Here is a 22,838-nt window from a genome sequence, read left to right on the forward strand (position 1 = left end):
TAACGACATTGAGTTGGTCCAGAAAGTGGCAGGTGAGCTCCAAGCCGCCACCTCACTGGCCCTGCGGACTCCTGACATTTGAGAGAAAGCGGGAGAGGCGGCTATTCGCGGCCAATCCCCGAGAGTCCATCGAGGTAACTCGCCGGAAGAAGACTTCCACTCTGCCAGAATGGCATTGACGCCCTCAGAGCGGGAACAATTCAAATAAATAAATAAAATGAGAACAACACATGCCGCAAGTGTTGTCGCCGTGGCAACAGCGCTCTGGATAACAATATGATCGACAGATGGCTAATTAGCAGAAACTGATTTTCCCAGCAAACATGTCTGATGGATTTTGCCTTCCTGTTATCAACAAGATTTGATAATTGAATTGATTGATTTACGAAAGACATTTAAAACTCTGGGGAGTTTTTCCACGCTCGGCTGGAGTTGGCAAGAAACGATGAGTCGTTAAATGATCAGCTCGTTATAGGATGCTCATTAAATGTTTGTTTTTTTTGTCTTTGATGAAGATTCAATTCAGGATCCACGTATAGAAAAACACAAAGCAATCTGCGTGTCACTTGGACATTAAGAGTCGGTCATTGCGGTTGCCACGGTAACACTGCATCACGCTGTGCTATTAAACTCGTCTGTCACTGGTGGCCGACACGTGGGCGGGTGTCGGAGTGGACCGTCGCATCAACCCCAATTGCCGCTTAAGTGTGACATTTAAATGAGACGACGCCGTCCACGTGTTTGTGTCGCTTTTTTTTTTTTTTACCGTTACCAGTTTTAACCTCCCCATACTTTTCTGGTCTACTGCATAGCGCATACTGTTCGTCATTTTTATCCGTGCTCTCTCACCTCGCTCGGGACCTTTGGCGGCCTCCGGCGGATCCGTTCTATTTAAAGATGTGCAAACATGGGAACCGCTGAGGACTTTGGACGTCCTCTGCTCGCGTTTTCATGTCTCTGCACGATGAGACGCACAACGGTATCTTTTTTGGCCTCAACGTTTTAAAGCCGCTATACGACCCGTCACAAAAGTACAAGAGTATTTCTCAATTGTGTTAACTGATTGCGTTGTAATTTTCCAGCACGCAACGCAACGATCAATTTGGCAGCATCCATGTGTTTGCTATGATAAAAGAATTAAAACATTGCTTATTTTTAATTGAAAAGCCATGCTACATAATGACTAATGCTGTTAGGCAAGGTGGATCCGACATAATTACGCTGCTTGGACGACTGCCATGCTAACAACATTGGCAAGCGTGGCTCTCTATTTTTCGTCCTCTTATTTAATAAACTAGGGGGCTTGAACGGCTCTCTGTGTTTGATATTTGGCGAGTTTGTTCTTTTCTATTTTCTCCAGGTAAACCAATAATGTCACGGTTGTGTGTTTGTTTGCGTAGGGACGTACGTGACGCAGGTGACAGCCACCGACGCGGATGACCCGACATACGGTAACAGCGCCAGGGTGGTGTACAGCATCCTGCATGGACAGCCCTACTTTTCAGTGGACCCCAAAACTGGTAATTCTGACACACTGGTATTGAGGGATCGTGGAGGCTCCCTGAAACAGCCCCTGATAAAACTAAAAAATAGGAGCAGTAGTTGGCGCTATAAAGCGGCACTTCAACACATCGGCTTCATAAAAAAGGGCTTTGCTCAATATATTTTGTTATTGTGTTGAAACTAAATTTGATGCAAGTAGTAGAGCAAGGCTGTCAAACTCATTTTTGTTTGGGAGTTGAATCGTAGTCATAGTTTCCTTCAGTGGGCCGTCATCGCCTTATATTGTTTACAATATTGGCTGCACAACAAACTGATCAATAACTAGTTTTGAAATCAGAGAGTAGTACTAAATGTTGAAATATTTAAAAATAAATGGGAATAAAAATCTCTATTTTTTAAAAGTGGACTTAATTTTTTTATTAGTATCGACACATAAAGTCGATGCACAATTTACCTTCGTGGGCCACATAAAAATGATATGGTGGGCCGTATCTGGCTTAACTGTTGAAATATTTAAAAAAATGAATGGTAGTAAATTAATGGTAATAAAAATCGCTATTAATATCTCTATTTTTTGAAAGTGGACTAAATTCTTCATTTAGTACTGACACATAAACTCGATTGTCTTCGTGGGCCACATAAAATGATGTGGTGGGCCGTATCTGGCCCCCGGGCCTTGAGTTTGACACCTCAAGCTCATGAATACTGCTAAGGGACTGAATACAAGTGCAATGTCACCTCCCTAATTACTGGTGTAGAGGCACGTGTCAGCGCCCTGGCAGCATCCGGATGTTTCCATTCAACGTCTCGTGATTTTTGCCGGCTGGTTGCTGACTAGCTAATAACTGTTTACGGCCGACATTTGAAAATGACCAAACATAATTATGCATGCTGAAACATTAGCGCTGTTGTTTATTTTGTTGTTTATGCTCATGCTCCACCGAAGTCAATGCAGCAGAACGATGGTAAAACCTTCTGCACTAGCAGCAAAGGGGGGGATGTTTTTTTTTTTCCCTAAATTTAAGGGGGAATTAGATTTTTTTTCCACTTACTATTTAAAATCATTTCTGTCAACCACACTTCAAAATACTCAAAGAATTGTAGCACATTTAACGTTCACTTTTGAAACCTCTTGAAATTTCGCAATGTTTCCATGGGGGCAGTGCTAGGGTGTTGCAACTAGGCGAGCGGCTTCCCGCACAAATGATCTTCAATCTTTCTTTGCGCAGGATTGACGCCATCTGCAAAAATAGAGCCCAATATGTAAATGAACCCAATTGTGACAGCAACACTCAGCAAAATTCACAATAGATCACATTTTCCCCAGAAATGGCAGATTTAATGTTATTTAATTTCACACTTCATGGGTATGCACGCACTCCAGACACACTATGACTTGTATACACGCTATTAAAAAGTCATAAGATGTCAACAGTCTTTGAAAGGACACTTTTGCCGACAGCGGGACAAGCGGGACAATGCGTAATCACATCCTTTCATGCATATCACCACGGCGGACGACAGGTGGAAGGTGTCGCCACTCATCGTCGAGGACCTGCTGAGACGGGATGACAAAACAGCGGCAACTCCAAACACAAATCACGCTGCGAGAATAAATGTTCCCCCAGCTGGGCGTCCGTCTATCTGCGCAAACACTCCTAAAAAATCAGCAAACAAACAATCGACACGCGGGAGGGGAGCCCAACGGTGTGAACGGTGCGAACAAAAATCACCATTACGCCTTACAAAGGGCTTGAAAAACATATTTGGAAAATTGGACTTTGTAAAAGAAAACTAAAATATCACCAAGAATAAATAAAGCCCCGCAAGCCTGACTGTCATCAATGAGTGGAGCCCAGAGTTCAAAGCAAACATGGTGAAGCAGCATTTGGCTCTTCTGCTGCATGCGAAAACGTGCAGCACAAAGGCCGCGTGATCTTAAAAGCGAATCACGGCAAATTAAAAAATGTGTCAAGCGATCGCCATCGCTGTTCCTCGAGTGCAGACAAAATGCACGCTCGTGGCTTCCTGCTGTTGTCCGCCCACGTTGACATTTGTGCCCGCTGGCCGTTTGCGCTATGCCACAGGCGTGATCAAGACGGCCTTGCCCAACATGGACCGAGAGGTGAAGGAGCAGTACCAGGTGCTAATCCAGGCCAAGGACATGGGGGGCCAACTGGGAGGGCTGGCCGGGACCACCGTGGTCAATATCTCCCTCAGCGACGTCAACGACAACCCGCCCAGGTTCTCCAAAAGTAGGTGCTTTCCATTTCAAACTTCTTTGCTTCATTTCACTCCAATCGCTTCAAATCAATGCGAATTTGACACATTGGAGTTGTTTTTTTCAACGTTGGTCCAAATGATGTACCGTATTTTCCGGACTATAAGGCGCACCGGACTATAAGGCGCACCTTCAATGAAGAGCCCATTTTAAAACTTTGTCTATAAAACTATAAGGCGTGCCATTAATGCATCATGTCACATTTTTAATTAAAATCAAATCATTCTCCATTTTATTTTTTTTATTCCCAACTTCAGACGCAACAAATTACTTTATAATCACAAAATAATGATCCATAGTCTTTTTGATTCATGATTCATAGTCTTCAGCGGGCCACTTATGATTGATTTCATGACACAATGCTTCGGGCCTGTTTAAATTTAGGAATTTGGTCCATATCTAAGGCGCACCGGACTATAAGGCGCACTGTCGGCTTTTGAAAACATTTTAGGTTTTTAGGTGCGCCTTATAGTCCGGAAAATACGGTATACATTGTTTTGGGTGGGTGGACCAAGGTGTCTACAAATAAGCAAAGATTTGGAGCAGTGGATTCAAGTCAAAGTCATCGGAAACGTGTCATTTGAAGCAGATGGAGCACTCTGTCGTCATTCAAACATTGACTTCATTGCGTTTTGGGAGTCGCTTCATCAATCAGTCAGTCTCATAAAATGTGTTTGCATGGCTGCGATTTTATGCCAGATACGTTTCCTGATGCAATGTTTAAGGGAAGCAATCTATCGCACGACACATGACAAATCAATGAAGTGACAGCACAAAACACAACATACAAAGTTCAACGAAATCACTAATAATTGTTTGTGTAAAGTTTAATTTCTAAATAATTGCCCTCTTTAATATTGTACTTTATGAAAAAAAACCTAAGTGGAATACAATGTAAATAATTCCTACGTGTGGTGTGACCACCAGGGGGCAGAATAAGTCATACATGTGGCTGGGCAGTAATGAGTTATTCTTGGCAGAGGATGAAGAAAATACACCTAGCGTTATCCAAATATTTGTAACGCAGAGACACCGATGCTATTTGTTAGCATTAAGCTAACAGAGGTTACAACTAATGTATGCTTTCACGCTGATGATGTCGCCGCTATTGTAGTTACATACACGCATCAGGAATCGACACCCCGTCCAAACCCGGACTGGACGCAACCGCCGAGCAGATGCTCAAAAACATGTTAGCTTGGACATTTCCAGACATTTCCACCACCGTGGCGCCATTCGTGATTGCACAGTTTGTCACGATGGCGCACAAAAGGTCGACTTGTTCTCGCATGGCCGCGTCGACAAGGTCCGGTAAATAAAGCTCGTCGGCCAGCCGTTGTTTTTGCTCATGGAACATCCTTCTATATTTAGATTGCAGCTTGCGCTGAGGGGGCTGACTCACACATTTCAGCACGAGGGTGGAACTTTTATGAATTTGCCTCTCTCAATCAGCAGGTCAGGGTGGGTTGACAATGAAAAGAAATCATTTTCTGGAAAGTTACTGACGTGCGATTTTTGTGCTGTGGCCGACGGCAGCGGCAAGGCTCCGTAGCGAGCCCTAGAATGTAAATAGAGCCGAGTTGCGGAAAGCAAAAGTAGATATTTCCATAATTCTGTCACGGCACAAAGGTTGGCGCCACGTGCCGATGCTTCTGTACTCGGCTGAAGATGTTTCAAGTCCTCACAAGAGCTGATGACAGCTTAGCCCGAGAGAGAGTTCTACTTTTGCCTTGAGATGATGGCTTCTTGCAGCAAACGTTTCTTGAAGCGAAGAAAACTACACCTTTTCCACCTATATTGCGATCTTCTCAAAATGTCTTCGCTGTCTTTGTTCCTTTGCAGGTTTTTTCCACTTGCGCGTTCCCGAATCTTCGGCGGTGGGCTCGGCGGTGGGCAGAATCAAGGCCCACGACTTGGACGTGGGCAGGAACGCCGAAGTGGAGTACACCATCGTGCCGGGCGATGGGGGCGCCATGTTTGACATCACCACCAATGCGCACAATCAAGATGGCGTCATCATTCTCAAGCGGGTGAGTGGCCCGCCCACAAAAACGATTTGTGTTTTTGGGTTTCATGGAGGGTCGACTTGAACTTCAGCTGCCACTCTAGTAAAAAAACAACAACATAATCTTAGTGGTAGAAAGCCGCCCTAAAATGAATACACGCTTCTTGGATGGAAGTAAGGGCGGGTGCGAGGGGACACCCCAGCGAGGTTCCTCGATGACCCCTGAACCTCAGCTTGCGACCCTGCGTGTCGGCGTCCCTAGTGCGCCGGTGAGCGCTCGGCGTGTAGCGGCTCATCCGGTGGGCCATATGTTCTGCCGGCTAAGTTGTTTAAGACTCCCAGAGGTCGGCTTTGATCCGCACTGCAATTTATTTCCGACATGAACCCACGGCATCAGCGGGGACGCCATTTTGCTCGGCCAACTTTGTAGCAAAACGTTAGAGGAATTAATTACGTCGGGATAAAGCCTCCGAGGTCTATCATCTCTCGTTTGAACAAAAGAAGACGTTACAGGCCCGCACTAAAATTAGGGAGCAAAATGGAGCAGCCGCTCGGCATATATTAAAACACGATAAGACGTGAGTTATTAACTTTGGCCTATATGATTCGGGAAGCTTCAAATGAGCTCACCTAACATTGTGAGCCAAAACTTAAAATAGTCAACGGGTGCGACGTATTTCTTGATGCGATTTGGAGCCCCCTTGTGGCCATAAAACGCATCAACGGTATTCCCTGACTTGTGAACATTAGCGCACCATCCATCATGTCCGAATTCACTCAAGTCAAATAACGCGGCGCCGCTTCCCGCGGGTTCCGTGTTATTTCTCCTTGGATGCGGGGGTGGGAGGTCGTTTCATGAGCGCCACTTTGTTGCTTTTAAGCAAATAGAAAAATGCCTATTTTGAAGAATCTCCACTGTTACTATTGTGGTAGTTGATGCAATCATGTTCTACAAGCAGAATATCAATATCGTTAGCCTGCCTTGCTAATGTTGCACGTACAATGCTAAGCAATTGATTTCGCCTTCGCCAGACGACAGTCCAAATGAATGCGTGGGTACTTTGGGCCCACGCGCACCCCCTCACACCCCCTGTGTGTGTGTGTTTTACACAAGTGCTACTATTCTCCGTTCTACTCACACATACAGAACTGCTCGCCCTGCACCTGCGTGCTCGCTTACTAAAAATGCTTGCTTACCCCGCCACTCCACCCACACGCCTGCGCACCTCTTTGGGCAGTCCAAATTCAATTTGTTGGAACTCACATCGAGCTTGAATAGAAATGAAAGGACGAAAGGTGTCACATTCATCACACCTAATAGCAGCAGCCGCTAAACTCGCTTTTGTCAGGCAGGGAAGGGGACCCTTTTGGGAACATATTTATGCAGATTGTTAATAAAATGTTAATATTGTTGCCTTGGAAAATAAAAAAGAGAAAAGACGAGGCTTTAATTTTGAATTAAAGGATGAGCACAAATCTCTTGGTTGATTGTTGAATGGTTCATTTAAATAGAAGCTGCACTTCCAGTTTGCATAAACGTGACACTCGCTTGCTTAGCATTAGCTCAGGGAAAATCTCCTAATCTCGATTTCTTATGAACATTGCCGTTTTATAGCGGGGATTCTCAACATACATTTCACTAACATACATTTGCAGTGATCCCTCGCTACTTCGTGTTTTGTTTATCGCGGCTTCACTACGTCACAGATTTTTTTTCTAAATTAAAAAAACTTTTAAAAGTCAAAATAAAACTTATAAATTGAAGAAACATGTGTCTAACCTTTAGTACAATGTAGTATTGCTCCAAATATTCGTTTACATTCCTTTAGAAGTCCGTTTTCGCGTGTTAACACGATCGCGAATTAGCATCTTTCCGCCAACTCGTTAGCTTGCCCAGTACTACTTGGTGGTGACCGTACTTCGTGGATTTCACTTATCGCGGGTGTTTTTTGGAACCGATTATCCGCGATAAACGAGGGATCACTGTACTTCCGTTTAATGATCCTCAAAAGATTCAGATACAATTTTGATTCAACTTTTACAATGGCTAACAACTCCGATTTTTTGGGGGACATAGAACTTTCACTTTCAACTATGCAATTTGCAGCCTTTGCGTATCTCGAGGGGGATGATTGTTCATGTAAGAAAGTTAAATGTGCCTGGCGTTGAGTGGAACGCCATCGCTCTATTTTTAGCACAAAAGGTGGTCCCGATCCTTTTTGATCCCCGCCACAAGATTCGCACAGGCAGTAATTGACAGTCGTACGCCGCGTGATGTTATTGTTGTCGGCAGCTTCAAAGTGTGCAGCTAAGTCAATTTGAACAAGGGAAGTGAGGAGGACGCGTCGGAGGCATCTGCCTCCTGCTGCAAAAAATGACAAAGCATGGCAGAGGCCGGCAGCCTGCCAAAGAGGCAACCGCTGCACTCACACATAGTAAGTTAGAGTAAGCGACAGCCTCCATCAAAATGCACAAAAGGCGGGTGAGGAGTGATGAAGACAATGGATGAAGGTGTGAGGAAGCTGAGGATAAAGCCTTCATGAGCTACTTGCTGTGTTCTGACCCGCCCACTCCATTGTCTTATTCGGGATTGCTGCAATCTCCCCAGAGAGCAATCCTTCTACTGCTCTCCTTTCCTCCCTCGTTTGACTTTCCGCACACACACACATGCGCAGGCAACCTCATTGTACACAGCCGAGTTTGGCAGAAGCCAAATTAGAGAGTGAGGAAGGTTGGCTATGATAAGAGGATCAGGCTGAGTAATGGGTTCAAAGGATGATCATTGCTTTCCCAGACTGGCGAGGGACAAAAAAACAAAAAAAAAAGAACAGGCGTGAAGGGGCCTCGCTGCATTCCATCTGCTAAACATAAGATTACGTGAGACAATAGGTAAATCCGCCAAAGAATTCCCGGGCAGGCGTGCGGACCGATCACACGTGGTACGACGAAGGACACGTTGACAAACAAGAGCCTCGGGTCGCCTCGCCGAAAATGGCTTCCTCTCCGATTAAACGTGGCGTTTGTGCCTCTGCTTGTTTATTTACCTTCTCCCGGCAGACGGAGGAAAGCGAGCGCCATGCAAATCTGCTAGAGCCAGCCTCGGGGGCTGAACCTGAATTGTTTGAAGACGCCATGTGTGGCATCATATTTGGCTGCCGCGTTTGAACAGCGCAGAGTCCCGTGCGGTTCTCTCGGAACGGGTGTCAGAAGTAGGTCGAGTCCGGGCGATATGGTTTTGGACAAAACCAAAAACACCTATGCATAGTTTGTTTGTTTTTTCCATAAGGAAGGGTGTGAAGCAGTGTTAGTGTTGCCATGGTGATGCTGATGTTAATGCTGATGTTGAGCGGGGGTTCTATTTTGGGGTTTCTCATATGTCAGCCCACCTGCACTGAAATCTAGCCTGTAATTATCTGAGCAGCGTGCATAAAATGGCTCCCCAAAGCAAGAATCCGTTTATGTATTCCGAACTGGTCGACTCGGCTACGTGGAAGTCGCCTATGCAATCTCTTGCCAGTGCAAAGAAAGTCTCCATCGAGATTATCGCAACGAATCGAAAGGTGGTTTGAAAGCTTTCAAATGGAATGAAGCTAAGCCCAAAGCAAATCTGTCTAATGTCCCGACACAGAAAGCGCTAGTATCGCTTGCTAAATGTTTCATTTGTCCAAATGCTTTTTGGGATGTCCCAAATCCTAAACCAATAAAAAGGGAAAGTACAAAACTAATAAAATTGAGAGGAGTAAATTCGCCTTAATCTCCCACCGACCAATTGGGGCCAAATCCTCACCGATGAGAAAAAGCAGGACTCACTGGACTGAAAATACGTCTTTATGGGGAAAGTCTTGTGATGCAGAATCATACCACTTGAAGATCATTTGAGCATTTGAAGGACAAAACGTGAGGAGTGCTTCCCCCTCGTTGGAGTGAGAACATGGTAGCCTGCGTTCGGATTTCAGGACGCCGCTGAAACTTTAGCCTTCCCGCTCAAAATGCTTGCAAAAATAGAAGTGTGTTGTCAACATTCTGCTGGAAAACGGCAAATCGTCTGATGTCGGCACTTTAGTGCATAAAAACCAGCAATGTCCCACGGATGGATGGATTGGGAACAAAATGACGGATATTACGAGTTGTTTCTCGTCGTTTGCTCTGCTCGTACACATGCACAGATGTTCGTGGGCCCGACGGCTATTGATCTCGGATGAGCTCCGTTTAAGCTTCTCCAGTCAAAGCAATCGACAGGATTGAGGCAAGAAGCCTTTTCATCCTCCCTGCCATTAATTAAGGACTTCATTTTACTAAAGCATCTCGTCAGCTTGGTCCACTTCCTCCATCATAAATGTGATTGAAGACGGGAGCGAAACGAAGCTGCCTTTCACTTTCTGTCATGAAATGATCCAGTACTGGGAATTGAGGCCGCCCGCCGAAGTGCTAATAAAACCAATCCGCGACCTCAACTGCGTCAAGCCACTTAGATACCATCATTCAAAATCAATACGGTCCGAGATGGAACCGTAACCCCGACAAAATTTGACATTTCCATTGGGCTGAGCGTCGGAAAGGAAACTGCACAAATCTGATAAGGAGGATCCAGATCATTTATGCAGGAAGGATATTGCACATTGAAAATCAATAGCGCACTAACAGAAAAATATTCTTGGACAGCATGGCGATGTTCAAAATTGATACGGGCGGATAAAACGTAGCTTGCTCACATCTCAGCTGGGTCCCTAAAAATCAATCGGGCCGTAATGCCCGAAATATACAAAGTGAAGCAAGGCCACCGTGAGTTCAAACGCGGCACAAGTTGGGAAGTGCTCGACTGCTGCCAGTTAGTGACACCCGATAGCGGACGAAGCTGATCCGCTGGCAAGCGAGCGCCGGCGGCTCGCCCACACACCCGGCTGGGAATTAATCCATTGATTGCAGCGCTGAAGACTTCAGTGGGCAGCGAGGCTGGCTAGCACTGAGAGGAAATGCCTCCGGGCGGTAGCCAGTTTGGAAAAAAAATAATGATAAATATAACGTCTCACCAGGTGAGCGCGGAGGAAGTGTTTGGAATTTTTGTTCAAGGGATTCCCGACGGTAGTTCTGAATTGTGTTGCTGAAAATGTACATTGATGCCCCCCCTTTGTCTTCGCAGAACGGAATCTACCATTGGGGAAGTAACAGTTGCGGAATTTGGTAGACATGTCTGTCATGAGTAAGCCCACAAAAATGGCATGAAGTAAGTCTGCCTTTTGGGTACAAGGTGAGAGAAATTTGGGTATTTCAAACCAATTTGAAAACCCCCGGGAGACAGTTTCTCTTGGAAGCATCACATTTGGCATGTATGTCTATCATGAGTAAAAATTCCCAAGGAGCCTGGAAAGTTTTGTGTTTAAAGCCTTTCGGCATATCGTGGCCACTTCCTGGTAAAAGTTTCTTGGACTCCTACCAAATCTGAGCAGGCTGTACTTGTGATGCTAAATTGGCAAATCTTTGTTACCACCGCATATGAATGGATGGATTCACTTTCAAACGCAAAACCCAAAAGACATTTATCTGGTCCTGAGGACTTTATATCGGGGTGTCATGGGAGTCCACTTGTTATTGTTGTTTCTGCGTCTTATTCTAAAATGGCTTCCTCCCAGAAAGCTGTGCAAAATCATGAGCGGCGGTATCAGGAGTGAGTCAGAAGTTGCTCCAAAAAAAAACGGTGGCCACTGGCAAGCGCTCAGAATGGTCCGGAGCGGAGCGATGAAGGCAAGTGAGGACACAAAGCGATGTGATTGATGGCAGCACAATAAAGTAAGCACCCCCCCCCTCCCCTTTGTCTCTTTGGGCCATGTAATCTTTTCTCTCCTGTTGACGAGCTTATTGAACGCAGCCCTCTGCCGACGGCGCACTCGGCCCAAAAGAAATCTCTGCTGCGACTTGACTCGTCGAAAACACTCTCCATTTACTTTGACGCTAGCGACTGCTGTTTTCCACTGCGGAAATGACATCTGATGTTCTTTATGGCCTCTCAGTCTTTCCATTTTCAAGCTCCTCCATCACGGCTTTTGTGTTTTTATTTTTTGTCACGTACCACTCACCGTTTGAAACATGAAAATCTTGCGTTGCAAGAGCTTGTAAAGGCCCGAGGTCATACTGGCACACTTTGGGCTCTGTTCTAGTTTTGGCACTCTTCAAAAGATCAGCTCCCGACTCATCGGCGGGATCACCTGTCATGGTTTACCGACTTAAATAGCGCCGACTGACTGCACTGGTGAGTCACCGGTCTTAAAAATGCAAACGGTTGGTTTTTGCTCTTCCACACGGGAATCATTTGTTCCGCTCTGACAAAGAACTGCACTCCACAAATGTACTGTACTATTTATTACTATTTGGAGGCTGCATTATTTCACAGGCATCGAAGAGTCGGAATTTAAAAGCTGGCATTTCAGAGACCGAACAAATCCCTTCTGGCGATAGTTATGCAAGAAGACGATCGCGAATGCTACGCTAAAGCCACGGTCATCCTTTGCTAAGACTTTAATTTGGGCGAATCTGGTCGTACCGAGAAAAGTAGAGCAAATCTGGCTCCTCGTCGGACAGCTGCCGACCTCGTCCATCTAAAACTTGAAATTTACCTGGGCGTTTTGCTGAGTGTAGCGTAGCACTGACAAATCTTCTGGTCCTTGATAAGAGCTCCCGTTATCAGCGGGACCACAAGCGCCTCCATCACGTGAAATCCGCCGAGATGTTTTGTCAGCACCGTCGTCATTCAATTAGTTTGTTATCTTAGCTTTGAGCCAATGGCAAGCTCCCGTGTTGTTAATGATTTCAGAGTGTCTTTGTAAATACATAACAGTGAGCCTAAGCAGATTTAACGCCGGCGCCGCACGGCTGACAGATTCAATATTTTCCGCTGTTTTTCTGCCACTCTTTAATCTCCTGGCGTAACACCTTTAGTGCGGCATTGCAAACAAATGGAATCAGCCTGCTTGTGATTCGGAACGATGCCGACTCCCCCCCTACGGGCCTGGCATCATCCCCTATTGCCCCCCCCCCCACACACACACTTATTATAGTGACTAGCGTAGGTGCGAGGAGAACATTCAATATTCTGAAGCAAATTCCTCTTTTACGCTCGCGTGGATGTCGTAGAATTCGCTTTTACGGCACTCCAGTCACAATCAAAGCCCATTCCGGACTCGGTTCTGATTTGCACTCCGATTCTTGACCGTTGTTTTGGCGCTGCAAAGGCCTTGACTAGCTCACGGTCCACGGTGGCTTTCAATTGTGGCGCACCAGGATGCTCCATTCGGTATCGGTGGCGGTGCACTGAAGGTGCACATTTGCATATCAAAGGGTGTGGGGAACATGTCTGGAATTTCAAGCGACTTCTGTTGCCACCCGACACACGAGCAAAACGAAAGGACGCGCTTCCTCGTACCGTAACGAGAGGCTTGGAAAGGCGAGCGCAGGTGCGCCTCCGCTGCCTTGCGGCCAATCACGTAAAAGTAGGTCAACCTCCTGGAAAAAAAAAAAAGTCAGAGAATGGCTTCATGGGATATTTCCCTCATGACCTTGGTATCTACGCGATGCTTTGAAGAGTTAGCTCTTCTTGTTAATTTGAGGCTCAGTGTCGCCCCCTACTGGGTGTGTGTGTTACTCCTACTAAATGTAGCACAGAACACTTTTCAATCGAACTCAGCCTGAAACGTTCTTTGTCCAGATGGCTTGCTACAGTTTCTTTGGCGATTAGCGAGCAGAAGGCAAAGGTAGCGCTGATCTTCACGTGCAAAGAGGAGCTTCACACTGAGAAGTTTTTTCTCTCCTTTGGCTAATGACGCCCATGTATCACGAGATGCCTAATGAGGCCGAGTGCGCAGCCCCCCGCTGGCCGACCACCCGGCGCCGCCGCCCCTCATCTACCTTCGCATGTGCTTGATCGCAGTATCAGTCAGTCATGGACTCCCAAGAAAATGGAGCGCCTTGCTCGAGAGGAAAAATAACTTTCCCATATTGATAGTAATGCTCAGTTCTCTCGTGGCCCTTTTTTTTTTTTTTAAGAATTATTAACTAATGTAAAGTGTTAAAAAAACGTTCTCTCTTTAAAAATACCTAAGATGCCGTTTCTCCTTTTTTTTTAATCAGATAATAATGCTTATGTAGATGCTAATATAATTAACACGTCAAATAAATAATCAAACGAGACATTTACAATTTCTGGCGAATTTCAAAATGTGTGTACTGTATTTTCCGGACTATAAGGAAACCTAAAATTTTCTCAAAAGCCGACAGTGCGCCTTATAGTCCGGTGCACCTTATATATGGACCAAATTCCTAAATTTAAACAGGCCCGAAGCATTGTGTCATGAAATTAATCATAAGTGGCCCACTGAAGACGATGAATCATCAATCAAAAAGACTATGGATCATTGTTTTGTGATTATAAAGTAATTTGTTGCGTTTGAAGTTGAAATAAAAAAGATAAAATGGAGAATGATTTGATTTGGATTAAAAATCTGACATGATGCATTAATGGTGCGCCTTATAGTCCGGTGCGCCTTATATAAGGACAAAGTTTTAAAATGGGCCATTCATTCAAGTTGCGCCTTATAGCCCGGTGCGCCTTATAGTCCGGAAAATACGGCAATATGCCATTTCTCCTTTTTCAAATCAGATAATAATGCTTGTGTAGATGTTAGTATAATTAACACGTCCAATAAATCATCAAACGAGACATTTCCAATCTCTGGAGAATTTCAAAATGTGTGTGATTTTATTTTGCCCTCGCTGCATGCAAGTCTTCCTTTCCTATTTCCGTCGAGCTACAGCGCTAGCGTCGTGAACCCTCGTAACCACGCAGCACGTGCTTGCTCTTGCTTTTTAATGAGCAGCCAGTCAAATCATCAGCACAAAAAGCACTCAAGGAGCACATTTGGTCGACTCGGGGGCGTTGTACCTCGGCTCGCTTTGATCGAAGTAGCACTTTGACCCGCCTAGAAACAGATCCCCGACGCGGCCGGACCAAATGTTCAATCTCTTCTAGCTGATTTCAGCTACGCGACGCGGTTGCACGTCCGGCCGTTTGAGGCCTTCTAGCCGGCGCTTTAAATGGCGTCCGCGAACTGTGAAGTGACAAGCGAGGCTGTCGGCGGAGAAGGACAGAGTTTACTTCCTGATGCATTTCCCCAGTGCGACTGCAAGAGCCCGCAGCACTTGCACCTGCTGCGCTGTAATCATACCAATCAAGCTAGCTGATGGTCAGTGATTGCTTTTAGATTGGCAGGCTTCGCTGTGTCTTTTCCCCAATCGCAGTCCACCCACCTTCTCCTCCAGTCCTTTAATGGACACCTGCTCCGGCAGAACAGAAGACCCCTGTAAAATCAACAAGACAGATGACTGAGAGAACATGCCAGCATCTTCAGGCTTTCACCTCCAGGAAATGTAATTTAGCTTATTTTTAAAATCTCATTTTAAAAATGTTTTTCTAAGATCAAATCAGTGTGTCTTGGCGAAGCAGAATTTTCGTCACAATTTGGTTTTTCTGAGCTCAAGAAAAAAAAACTCGTGACTTAAAATGTAGTTTGGTTGTCCTGCTCTGTTAAAAAGTAAGATGACAGATGTGTTTGAAATCTCTTCTCCGAGCTAGTTTGTGTAGGAGGTCGCGCAAAAAGGTTTCTCAATTGAAAAGCTCTTTGGACCTTTTTCCAAACAAGCTGCCAGAAAGAGAAATCCGTCATCCGGGGACACGCCGCTCGCTGCCAAGGTGCCGCCCTCCTCGTTAGTTCATTTGAAGTACAGGCGGCGTCAACGTGTCTCGTGCGGCTGCGGGGCCGGCGGAGCGTGACGGCGGCAAGCCTCGGCCCGGCGTGGGCGGTCTCACATGAGAGGGCAGCAGACGGGCGCGGGTGAGAACCGACGTGTCACCGCTGTCAAGACGTTGCCCACGATGTCAAGTGTGCGCGCTCGTCCGCTCGCCTTTGACTAATTGACCCCGAGTTGACGTCTTAGAAGCTCCTGCAAGGACAAAGACGAGAAATGCTCCTCAACTTCTTTTGCTTCTTTTCAGCCACTGGACTATGAGAGCAAGAAGGCGTACACCTTCAAGGTGGACGCCTCCAACGCTCATCTGGACCCCAGATTCCAAACCTTCGGGGCCTTCAAAGACACGGCGACGGTGAAGATTAATGTCCTGGATGTGGACGAGCCCCCGGTGTTCAATAAGGCCGCCTACGTGATGGACGTGTACGAGGACACACCGGCGGGCACCATCATCGGAGCTGTGACGGCTCAGGATTTGGATGCCGGCAGCAGTCCAGTCAGGTGAAGTTCAACTTGCAACAAAAGTTCCTTTTCCCACGCCCGCTATGGCGTGAAGGATTGCCATTGTTGCCATGGTTACAAATGAGAACAAACTGCTCGGGGGAGGAATTTGCTGTTTTAAGATCATTAATGGAAATTGTTGCAGCAGTAAAACGGTGGATGCTATTGTAGAAACACAAATGATACAACAATAAAGGGACTCTTAGAATGAGTTTACTAATTGGGGCTCGAAACTGGTATGTACATTAAGGAACAAAAGCTTGCATGAGAAAAAATTGAAACATAAGAATTAGGGCTGCAACTACTTTAATAATCGATTAATATATTTTGTATTTACTGATAAGAAGCTGAAATTGCGAATGTATGCTTTGGAATTAAGACGCATCGAGACAATTAACGATTAATTTGATAATCGATGAGTCGTCGATTCATTGACTAATCGTTGCCTGTGCACAAAGGCGATTTTTATAAGCCAGAACTTTTCCAGCCTGTGCAAACAACGAACATTGACAAACAGTTGAAAATGAAATTCAATTATTTCCAATTAGCAGAGTAAATGTAATCAAAGCACTCGAGCCTCCTAATGAAGTACTCGGCTGATTGGAGAACACGATGCGCCTTCTCTTTACCGGACCGAGTGTCTTTTTCCCGTGCTGCCTGATTGAAGCCTTTACGTCTTTGCATCTGCTCGGCCATGACTGCCGCCCTTGTTCATCAGCGGAGGACTCGGGAACAATCGATCAATCAATGTCGTCTCGGCATCACAATCACATCGGCTCTGAACTTGTCGCAACCTCGTCAGAGTGACGACTTTAAGAAAGGGCCTCGACGTTCGTGCGACAGTTTGCCTTCCTCTCATACACGATGAGTTTTTCCAGACCCTTCCAACCTATAAAGTACCGTATTGGCCCGAGTATAAGACGACCCTGATTATAAGACGACCCCCTCTTTTTCAAGACTCAAGTTTGAAAAAAGACTTGTTGAACACCAAATTTAATTTTTATACAGAAAATAATTGATATAGAATATAAACAAATGATTACAACAATATATTCGAGAGAAAAAAAACTGTTATTTTGCCTAATCCAAATCATGCAAAAACTGTCTATCACATCTTAATATCTGAACATTTAAATATGTAAACTAAAGTGCAATCACATTTGTAAATGAATGACTTCTGGTTTTCCCATTTTATGTTATTTCTTCTCTTGTTTTCTTCTCTTTTCCTTCTTAAGGCTATTTTTTATTTTTCTTCTCCGTGCTACCGCTATTTTTATTTTTTTTCTTTGTGACAGAGGTTTGCTTTGGTTAAGGTCAACATTTTAAAGATATCTGGCGCCATCTAGCGTTGTGAATGGGTATAATGTCTAGACCCCGAATAAAAGACAACCCCCAATTTTTCAGTCTTATTTCAATGCAAAAAACATCATCTTATATTCGGGCCAATACGGTATATTCATTTATATATACATATTTTTTTGTATACAACTTATACGTACGTCGCCCGAACAATGGAGTGAACACATTGAGCGGCCAAAAAGAAAAGGATGACAGGTCCAATTCTCAAGGGCAAAATATCGGCAAAACATCAACTTCCCTCCACTCAAGAAGACGACGCTTTTTGCTCACGCAATCACACTGTGTTATTTGTTGCGGCTTTCCAGACATAAAAATAACTCTAGGCCCAAAACGGATTACAGCGCCTGAGACGGGCAAGCAGCGCTACGAGTAAAAAACACTGCCCACCGTCGCGATAGCATCTTAATAGAAGCTCAAGTCTTGTACTCGAGTCTCGCTCTCCCGCCTGGTAATTACCGGGGTAGACGTTTAAACATCAGCTGCCCGTTATGGATGTGACACAAGTCGCTAAACTCGCCGTGCCCTCGCGCTTCGCCTCACCCCACAGTCTTGCCTCGACCATCGCCGGCCCTTAAAAATGGATGAGGGGCCTTTTGTTTTTCAAGTCTATTAACCTGCCGAGACCGCTCGCAACTAGACGCGCTTTCGGAGCGTGACGGACAAAAACGATGTTTTCAATGAATATTTGATCATCGGACTGAACTAAACAAAAGTCCGGAACTGACATTTGGTCATCCAATGAAAAACCTCCAACAAAGTACAGTAAAAATGCACTTTGTCTGCATTTTAATTATTCACTGGGACTTCTTGGAGTAAAAAATAAAATAAAAAAAGAACAATGGAGGGTTGTGTCTACGATGGAGAGTGCGCTTTTAGCCGTGTGTGTGTCCGTGGAGACAAAAGACCGTCATGAATGTTGAATGACGCTCCGCTTCGAAGGAGCTTTTCTGCCTTCAAACACTCGCCACCCAAAGAATATAATAAAATAATTGATCACATGCAGCACTCGGTCCGGCAAGTCGTCGCGACTGCCGTTCAATTCTTCCCCAGCTTGAAAAGGAACAACAGGCTTAAATCAAACAGAAACAAATTTGAATCCGGGCAAAAGTGGTAAACCATTTTGCCAGAAGTGTTTCTGTCATCATTCTCTCATCTTGTGAACACGAGGGAGCCCTCCCCGCCCCTCCTCCTCGCCCTCCCCCCACCGTCCATCCACTCTGGCACTCAGTGGGGAAGACGAAACGAAAATATACTGCTGAATATGAATGAGGGGATCAAGTAAATGGCCAAGAACCAAAGTCAGGATGGTGACATAGTGAGGCGCTCCTCACAATGTCCAGCCTGGCCTCTGTAGAGAAATAACAAATATAGGCCAGGCGCCTGAGCGTAGTCCCCTGTGCCGCTAAAGTCCAACATGAGCGGGCTATGATCAATATTTGAATTGCCTCAGAGTTATAGATAAAAAAAGAGAAACACGAGAACAGAATTCCCCGCATTGACAGACGGCGGGGGAGGAGAAACTAACTTTGTCGCTGTCCCAGATACTCCATCGACTGGAGGAGCGACCCGGACGGCTATTTTGACATCGACCCGGTGGAGGGAACCATCTCCACCAACGAGATGCTGGACAGGGAGAGCCTGGCCTGGCACAACATCTCCATCGTGGCCACCAAGCTGAGTGAGTACAATAAATGCTGAATCAGCAAAGTGCCATTTCCAAACGGACGTCTGTGCTCCTTATTCATAGAGCACAGCGAGCGATTTGGGAAAATGAACAAAACCGTATTTTTGCCGCAAGCGACACCGTTGCGGCCTTTACAGATTGAACACTTTTACTACTGTCAATATTCAATCGTGTTTTTTTTTTTTTCCACGCGAAGCTTTATGGGCCGTGATAAAGCGCGATGGCGTCTCCTGGGGCTCGCTTGACTTCAATTTTTATTATTTTTTTCCTGGCCACCTCACCCGCATTACAAACGGGAGCCTCAGCGAGTTTCACGGCAAAATAATGGCGGGCAGAGCTGCGGATTTAAGACGCGCCATCAGGCTAATTATGTTTTTTTTATAATGATTATTCAATGGAAGGACGTGCGTCAAATTTGCAAATAAATAAGCAAATCCATCGTCATCAAGTCCTCATTCCGTTAAGAAGCGTCAAAGTCATTATCCCGAGGCAGGCCGGCGCTCAATCAAAATTACCCACGCCGTATACTCATTAAGGCTCACTCGCCTCTCGTCATTTCCGTTGCCTTGGAAACGGACTTTGCCCGCTTCGTTGCAAGGTCGCGCTTGGGATGCACGGCGGGACTATTTGCGCGACCTGAGCGACTCAAACCTTACCTTACATTTCAATCTCCAAAGATCATTGAGGTCTTTTTCAAGACGACGCAGTCAAAACCTAGTTTTTGTCATGTTCAGTTCTTAGTGGTATCCTGGCCTGGCCCCTCTTTAAAGAGTTCTTTGAAATTTAGCTGTCAACTGCGCTGAAGGCGAAGCGTCACGTCTCGAGGGAACGCCGAGTTTCCTTTCTCCTTGATCCTCGCCCACCTGCACCTCGCTGGCGCTCTTATCTGGCTTCCGCACGGCGGCCTCGGTTGTTTCTTAAGAGCAGGAGTGACACATGGTCAGGCTGCCGACGGAAAATAACGGCGACGTACAGACAGCGATAGCCGCGTCTCGTCCGACTCCGGAGAAGAAATGCGGTCTTGACCTTGACTGGCGGTTGAGCTCAGTGCGGATGGATGCTCTTTTTTTCGGCCGTGCCGTCGTGTTATTCCCCGTGCGGCGTTGTCGCTTCTTAGAAGTCGCAATCGAGTCAAGCCCTGCGCAAAAAAAGCTTCCTGCGAGGAGGTCACCAAGTCCCACGACATTTGGCGCTTTGACAAATTGGTGAATCATCATCAGAGCAAAAGGCCAAAATGAATTTCTTTCTCAAACGGTACTACGGACATTTTCTGTTTTTGAGTTGAGGAGATTAATTTAGACAAAAGTAATCCTTTGTCGCCAAATCGCTAGCCAGTTGAGGAACCTCATTCAGACAAATGTAGTGCTTTACCACCCACTGTGTTGTGACACGGAGAGGCAACTTCCAGGCTTGTTTGCAGAATGTTAATTAAACTGTCAGCTATTCCAAACGTGGCCCTTCACTGCCAAAAAGTCATCGGGAAGCATCTGTGATTGCTCCGTTGTAGATCACGTCCGTTTTTGCCTCTCTGGCCACAAGCGAGCAAAAGAAGGACAGGCGCTCTGGCGCTCTTCCCGGGAGATTTGCTGCGCCTGCCGCCTCAGTCATGCAGCAAAATGAGAGCGCCATCTGCAGCTCTCCAGAGACACGGCGGCAGAAGGCGCCCCGGAGACGAGCCTGGCCATCCTGACGGCCGGGAAGAACCGCCTCGCCCACGGGAACGGTTCCGCTCGGAGGCTCGAGTGTCATCCGCTTGGCGCTATTTCTTTCCAAATCCATCTTTTATGCTGCCAGCCGGATTTTATTGCTTTGAGCTTGACTGAGTTGTCGTCAAATCATCTCTTGCCTTACTACGCTTTCTCAAACTCCGAAAATATTTGAAAAATCAGACGGCGCTCCATCAAAACAGAATACACAGAAAGGAGTTGGAGTTCACCTCGCCCGCCATATCATAAAAGTCCCCATTATATTGCAAAATCTGATATTTACACATATTTTTAAAAGAGTTCCTACCATTGAGCAATAAGTGTGTGAGCAATTGAGGTCACCCCCCCAAAAAATGCCTCTAATTGACTCCAAGTCAACATTGTCTTGTAGTTTGTCATCCTTGCAGTGCACTCCAAAAGCTTTGAGGAGCGCCGTATTCAAGCAAGTTTAATTTAAAACTAACTGATTAGCAATAGAAAAGCTTGACTGGCCTCTGAGGAGTTCTGATTCATAAAATCAACTAGAGCATGTGTTATGAGGCTCAGGGGGGCACCGGAGGATTGTGGTGCAGTTGTGCCACCTGGTGGTTGGAATGTGCCAGACGGGATTACTGGCTTGGATTGAAGTCATATAAACATTCATTAAAAAAAAAAAAAAAACAGTTTTAGAGGTAAAAGAAGATTTGCAGGTCTCCAAAGTATGCAGGACCTCGGCAGTTTCCCGACAAATCCCGAGTGGCTTGTCGCACGGGAAGATTGCTTTTGGCATCAAGGTCAAAGGCGGGTTACTAAGCGAGCCCAGGTCTCGCATCTTAAATCCCTTCGGGACGATTCTGCGAGAGCCCCCGACCTCAATCCCGCCGGCTCCCCATCCCCACCTAAGTAAGCGGAGAAAAGCCTATTCCCACATCAAATCCGTAAAGTTTACCTTCCCGGGGCTCTTGTATGAAAGGAACATTTCCTCGGCGCACTGATGGAAGGCTGTGTGTGTGTGTGTGGGAGGGGGGGGGGGGTGCTTCCATTAACCTGTGAATGTCAGATTTTGCAACCATCCAGGCTGCATTTCCTCAGCTCTCCACACGGTGTCACTGCCACCGCCTTATCTGCATGCTCTCTCCTCCTCCTCATCCTCATGCAATTTCTAAAGATGTCTGTCCTTGCCCACGCAGATAGTCCGGTTCTGACCAGCCGGGTGGCCGTCTCCGTCCACGTGTTGGACATCAACGAGTTCCCGCCTGAACTCGCCAGCCCCTACGAGAGTTTTGTGTGCGAAAACGCCAAAATGGGACAGGTACGTGGCAAACTCCAATCTTGAGGATTATTTCTGCATTTATTTATTTTGTCTAATCATAATTCAACCCCAGTGTTGCTTTTTCAACCTCATCTGGAAGTTATATTTGCAATGAAAATCATTTTTGAACCAATAAATAATTTAAATAAATAACTTCTAAAATAATAATAAATAATTTCAAGCACCTCCGACAAGGACGCAATATTAGATCAGTGAGAATCGGGCGGTATTTTCGGCACAGCCCATCCAAGTGCGCTCATAAATAAGGACAGGAAAGCAGCCGCGCCTGCAAACGAGCTCATTAGCTGGCATCGCCATGCGGCGGGCGGCCGTCGTTTGGCTTTCCATCACAAGGCTGAGACTCGCTTGACGGCCCGCTGACTATTTTTGTCGTCTGAAAAGGTGATTCAACTGTTCAGCGCAAAGGATCAAGATCTGCCCAACGCCGGACAGCGGTTCTCCTTCAAAGCAACAAAAGATGAAGTCCGAAACAGGAATTTCACCATCAGAGACTTTGGAAGTAAGTCCTGTACTTTCTTGAGTTGCATTTTTAACTCTTTACCAGCAAAAATATCATCTTTCCCTTAAACCACAGGCGTCAAACTCAAGGCCCGGGGGCCAGATATGGCCCGCCACATTATTTTATGTGGCCCGCGAAGACATTGTGCATCAAATTCGTGTGTCATTACTAGAATTGCAAATTGTCTTCACTT

The 22,838-nt window shown here is 45.8% G+C and overlaps 1 protein-coding gene across 1 annotated transcript in view; it reads left to right on the plus strand.

The window, feature by feature from the left end:
- The window catches only part of LOC133143960 (cadherin-12-like), a 37,460-nt gene that overhangs the window by 10,191 nt on the left and 4,431 nt on the right, over nucleotides 1-22,838 (plus strand). The window contains exons 3-9 of the mRNA XM_061266258.1: nucleotides 1,401-1,520; nucleotides 3,591-3,758; nucleotides 5,627-5,814; nucleotides 15,832-16,085; nucleotides 18,986-19,122; nucleotides 22,004-22,125; nucleotides 22,528-22,645. Of these exons, the coding sequence (XP_061122242.1) occupies nucleotides 1,401-1,520; nucleotides 3,591-3,758; nucleotides 5,627-5,814; nucleotides 15,832-16,085; nucleotides 18,986-19,122; nucleotides 22,004-22,125; nucleotides 22,528-22,645 (1,107 nt within the window). The remainder of the gene's footprint in view (nucleotides 1-1,400; nucleotides 1,521-3,590; nucleotides 3,759-5,626; nucleotides 5,815-15,831; nucleotides 16,086-18,985; nucleotides 19,123-22,003; nucleotides 22,126-22,527; nucleotides 22,646-22,838) is intronic.

Source organism: Syngnathus typhle, linkage group LG19 (genome assembly GCF_033458585.1).
Source record: "Syngnathus typhle isolate RoL2023-S1 ecotype Sweden linkage group LG19, RoL_Styp_1.0, whole genome shotgun sequence".
Classification (NCBI taxonomy): domain Eukaryota; kingdom Metazoa; phylum Chordata; class Actinopteri; order Syngnathiformes; family Syngnathidae; genus Syngnathus; species Syngnathus typhle.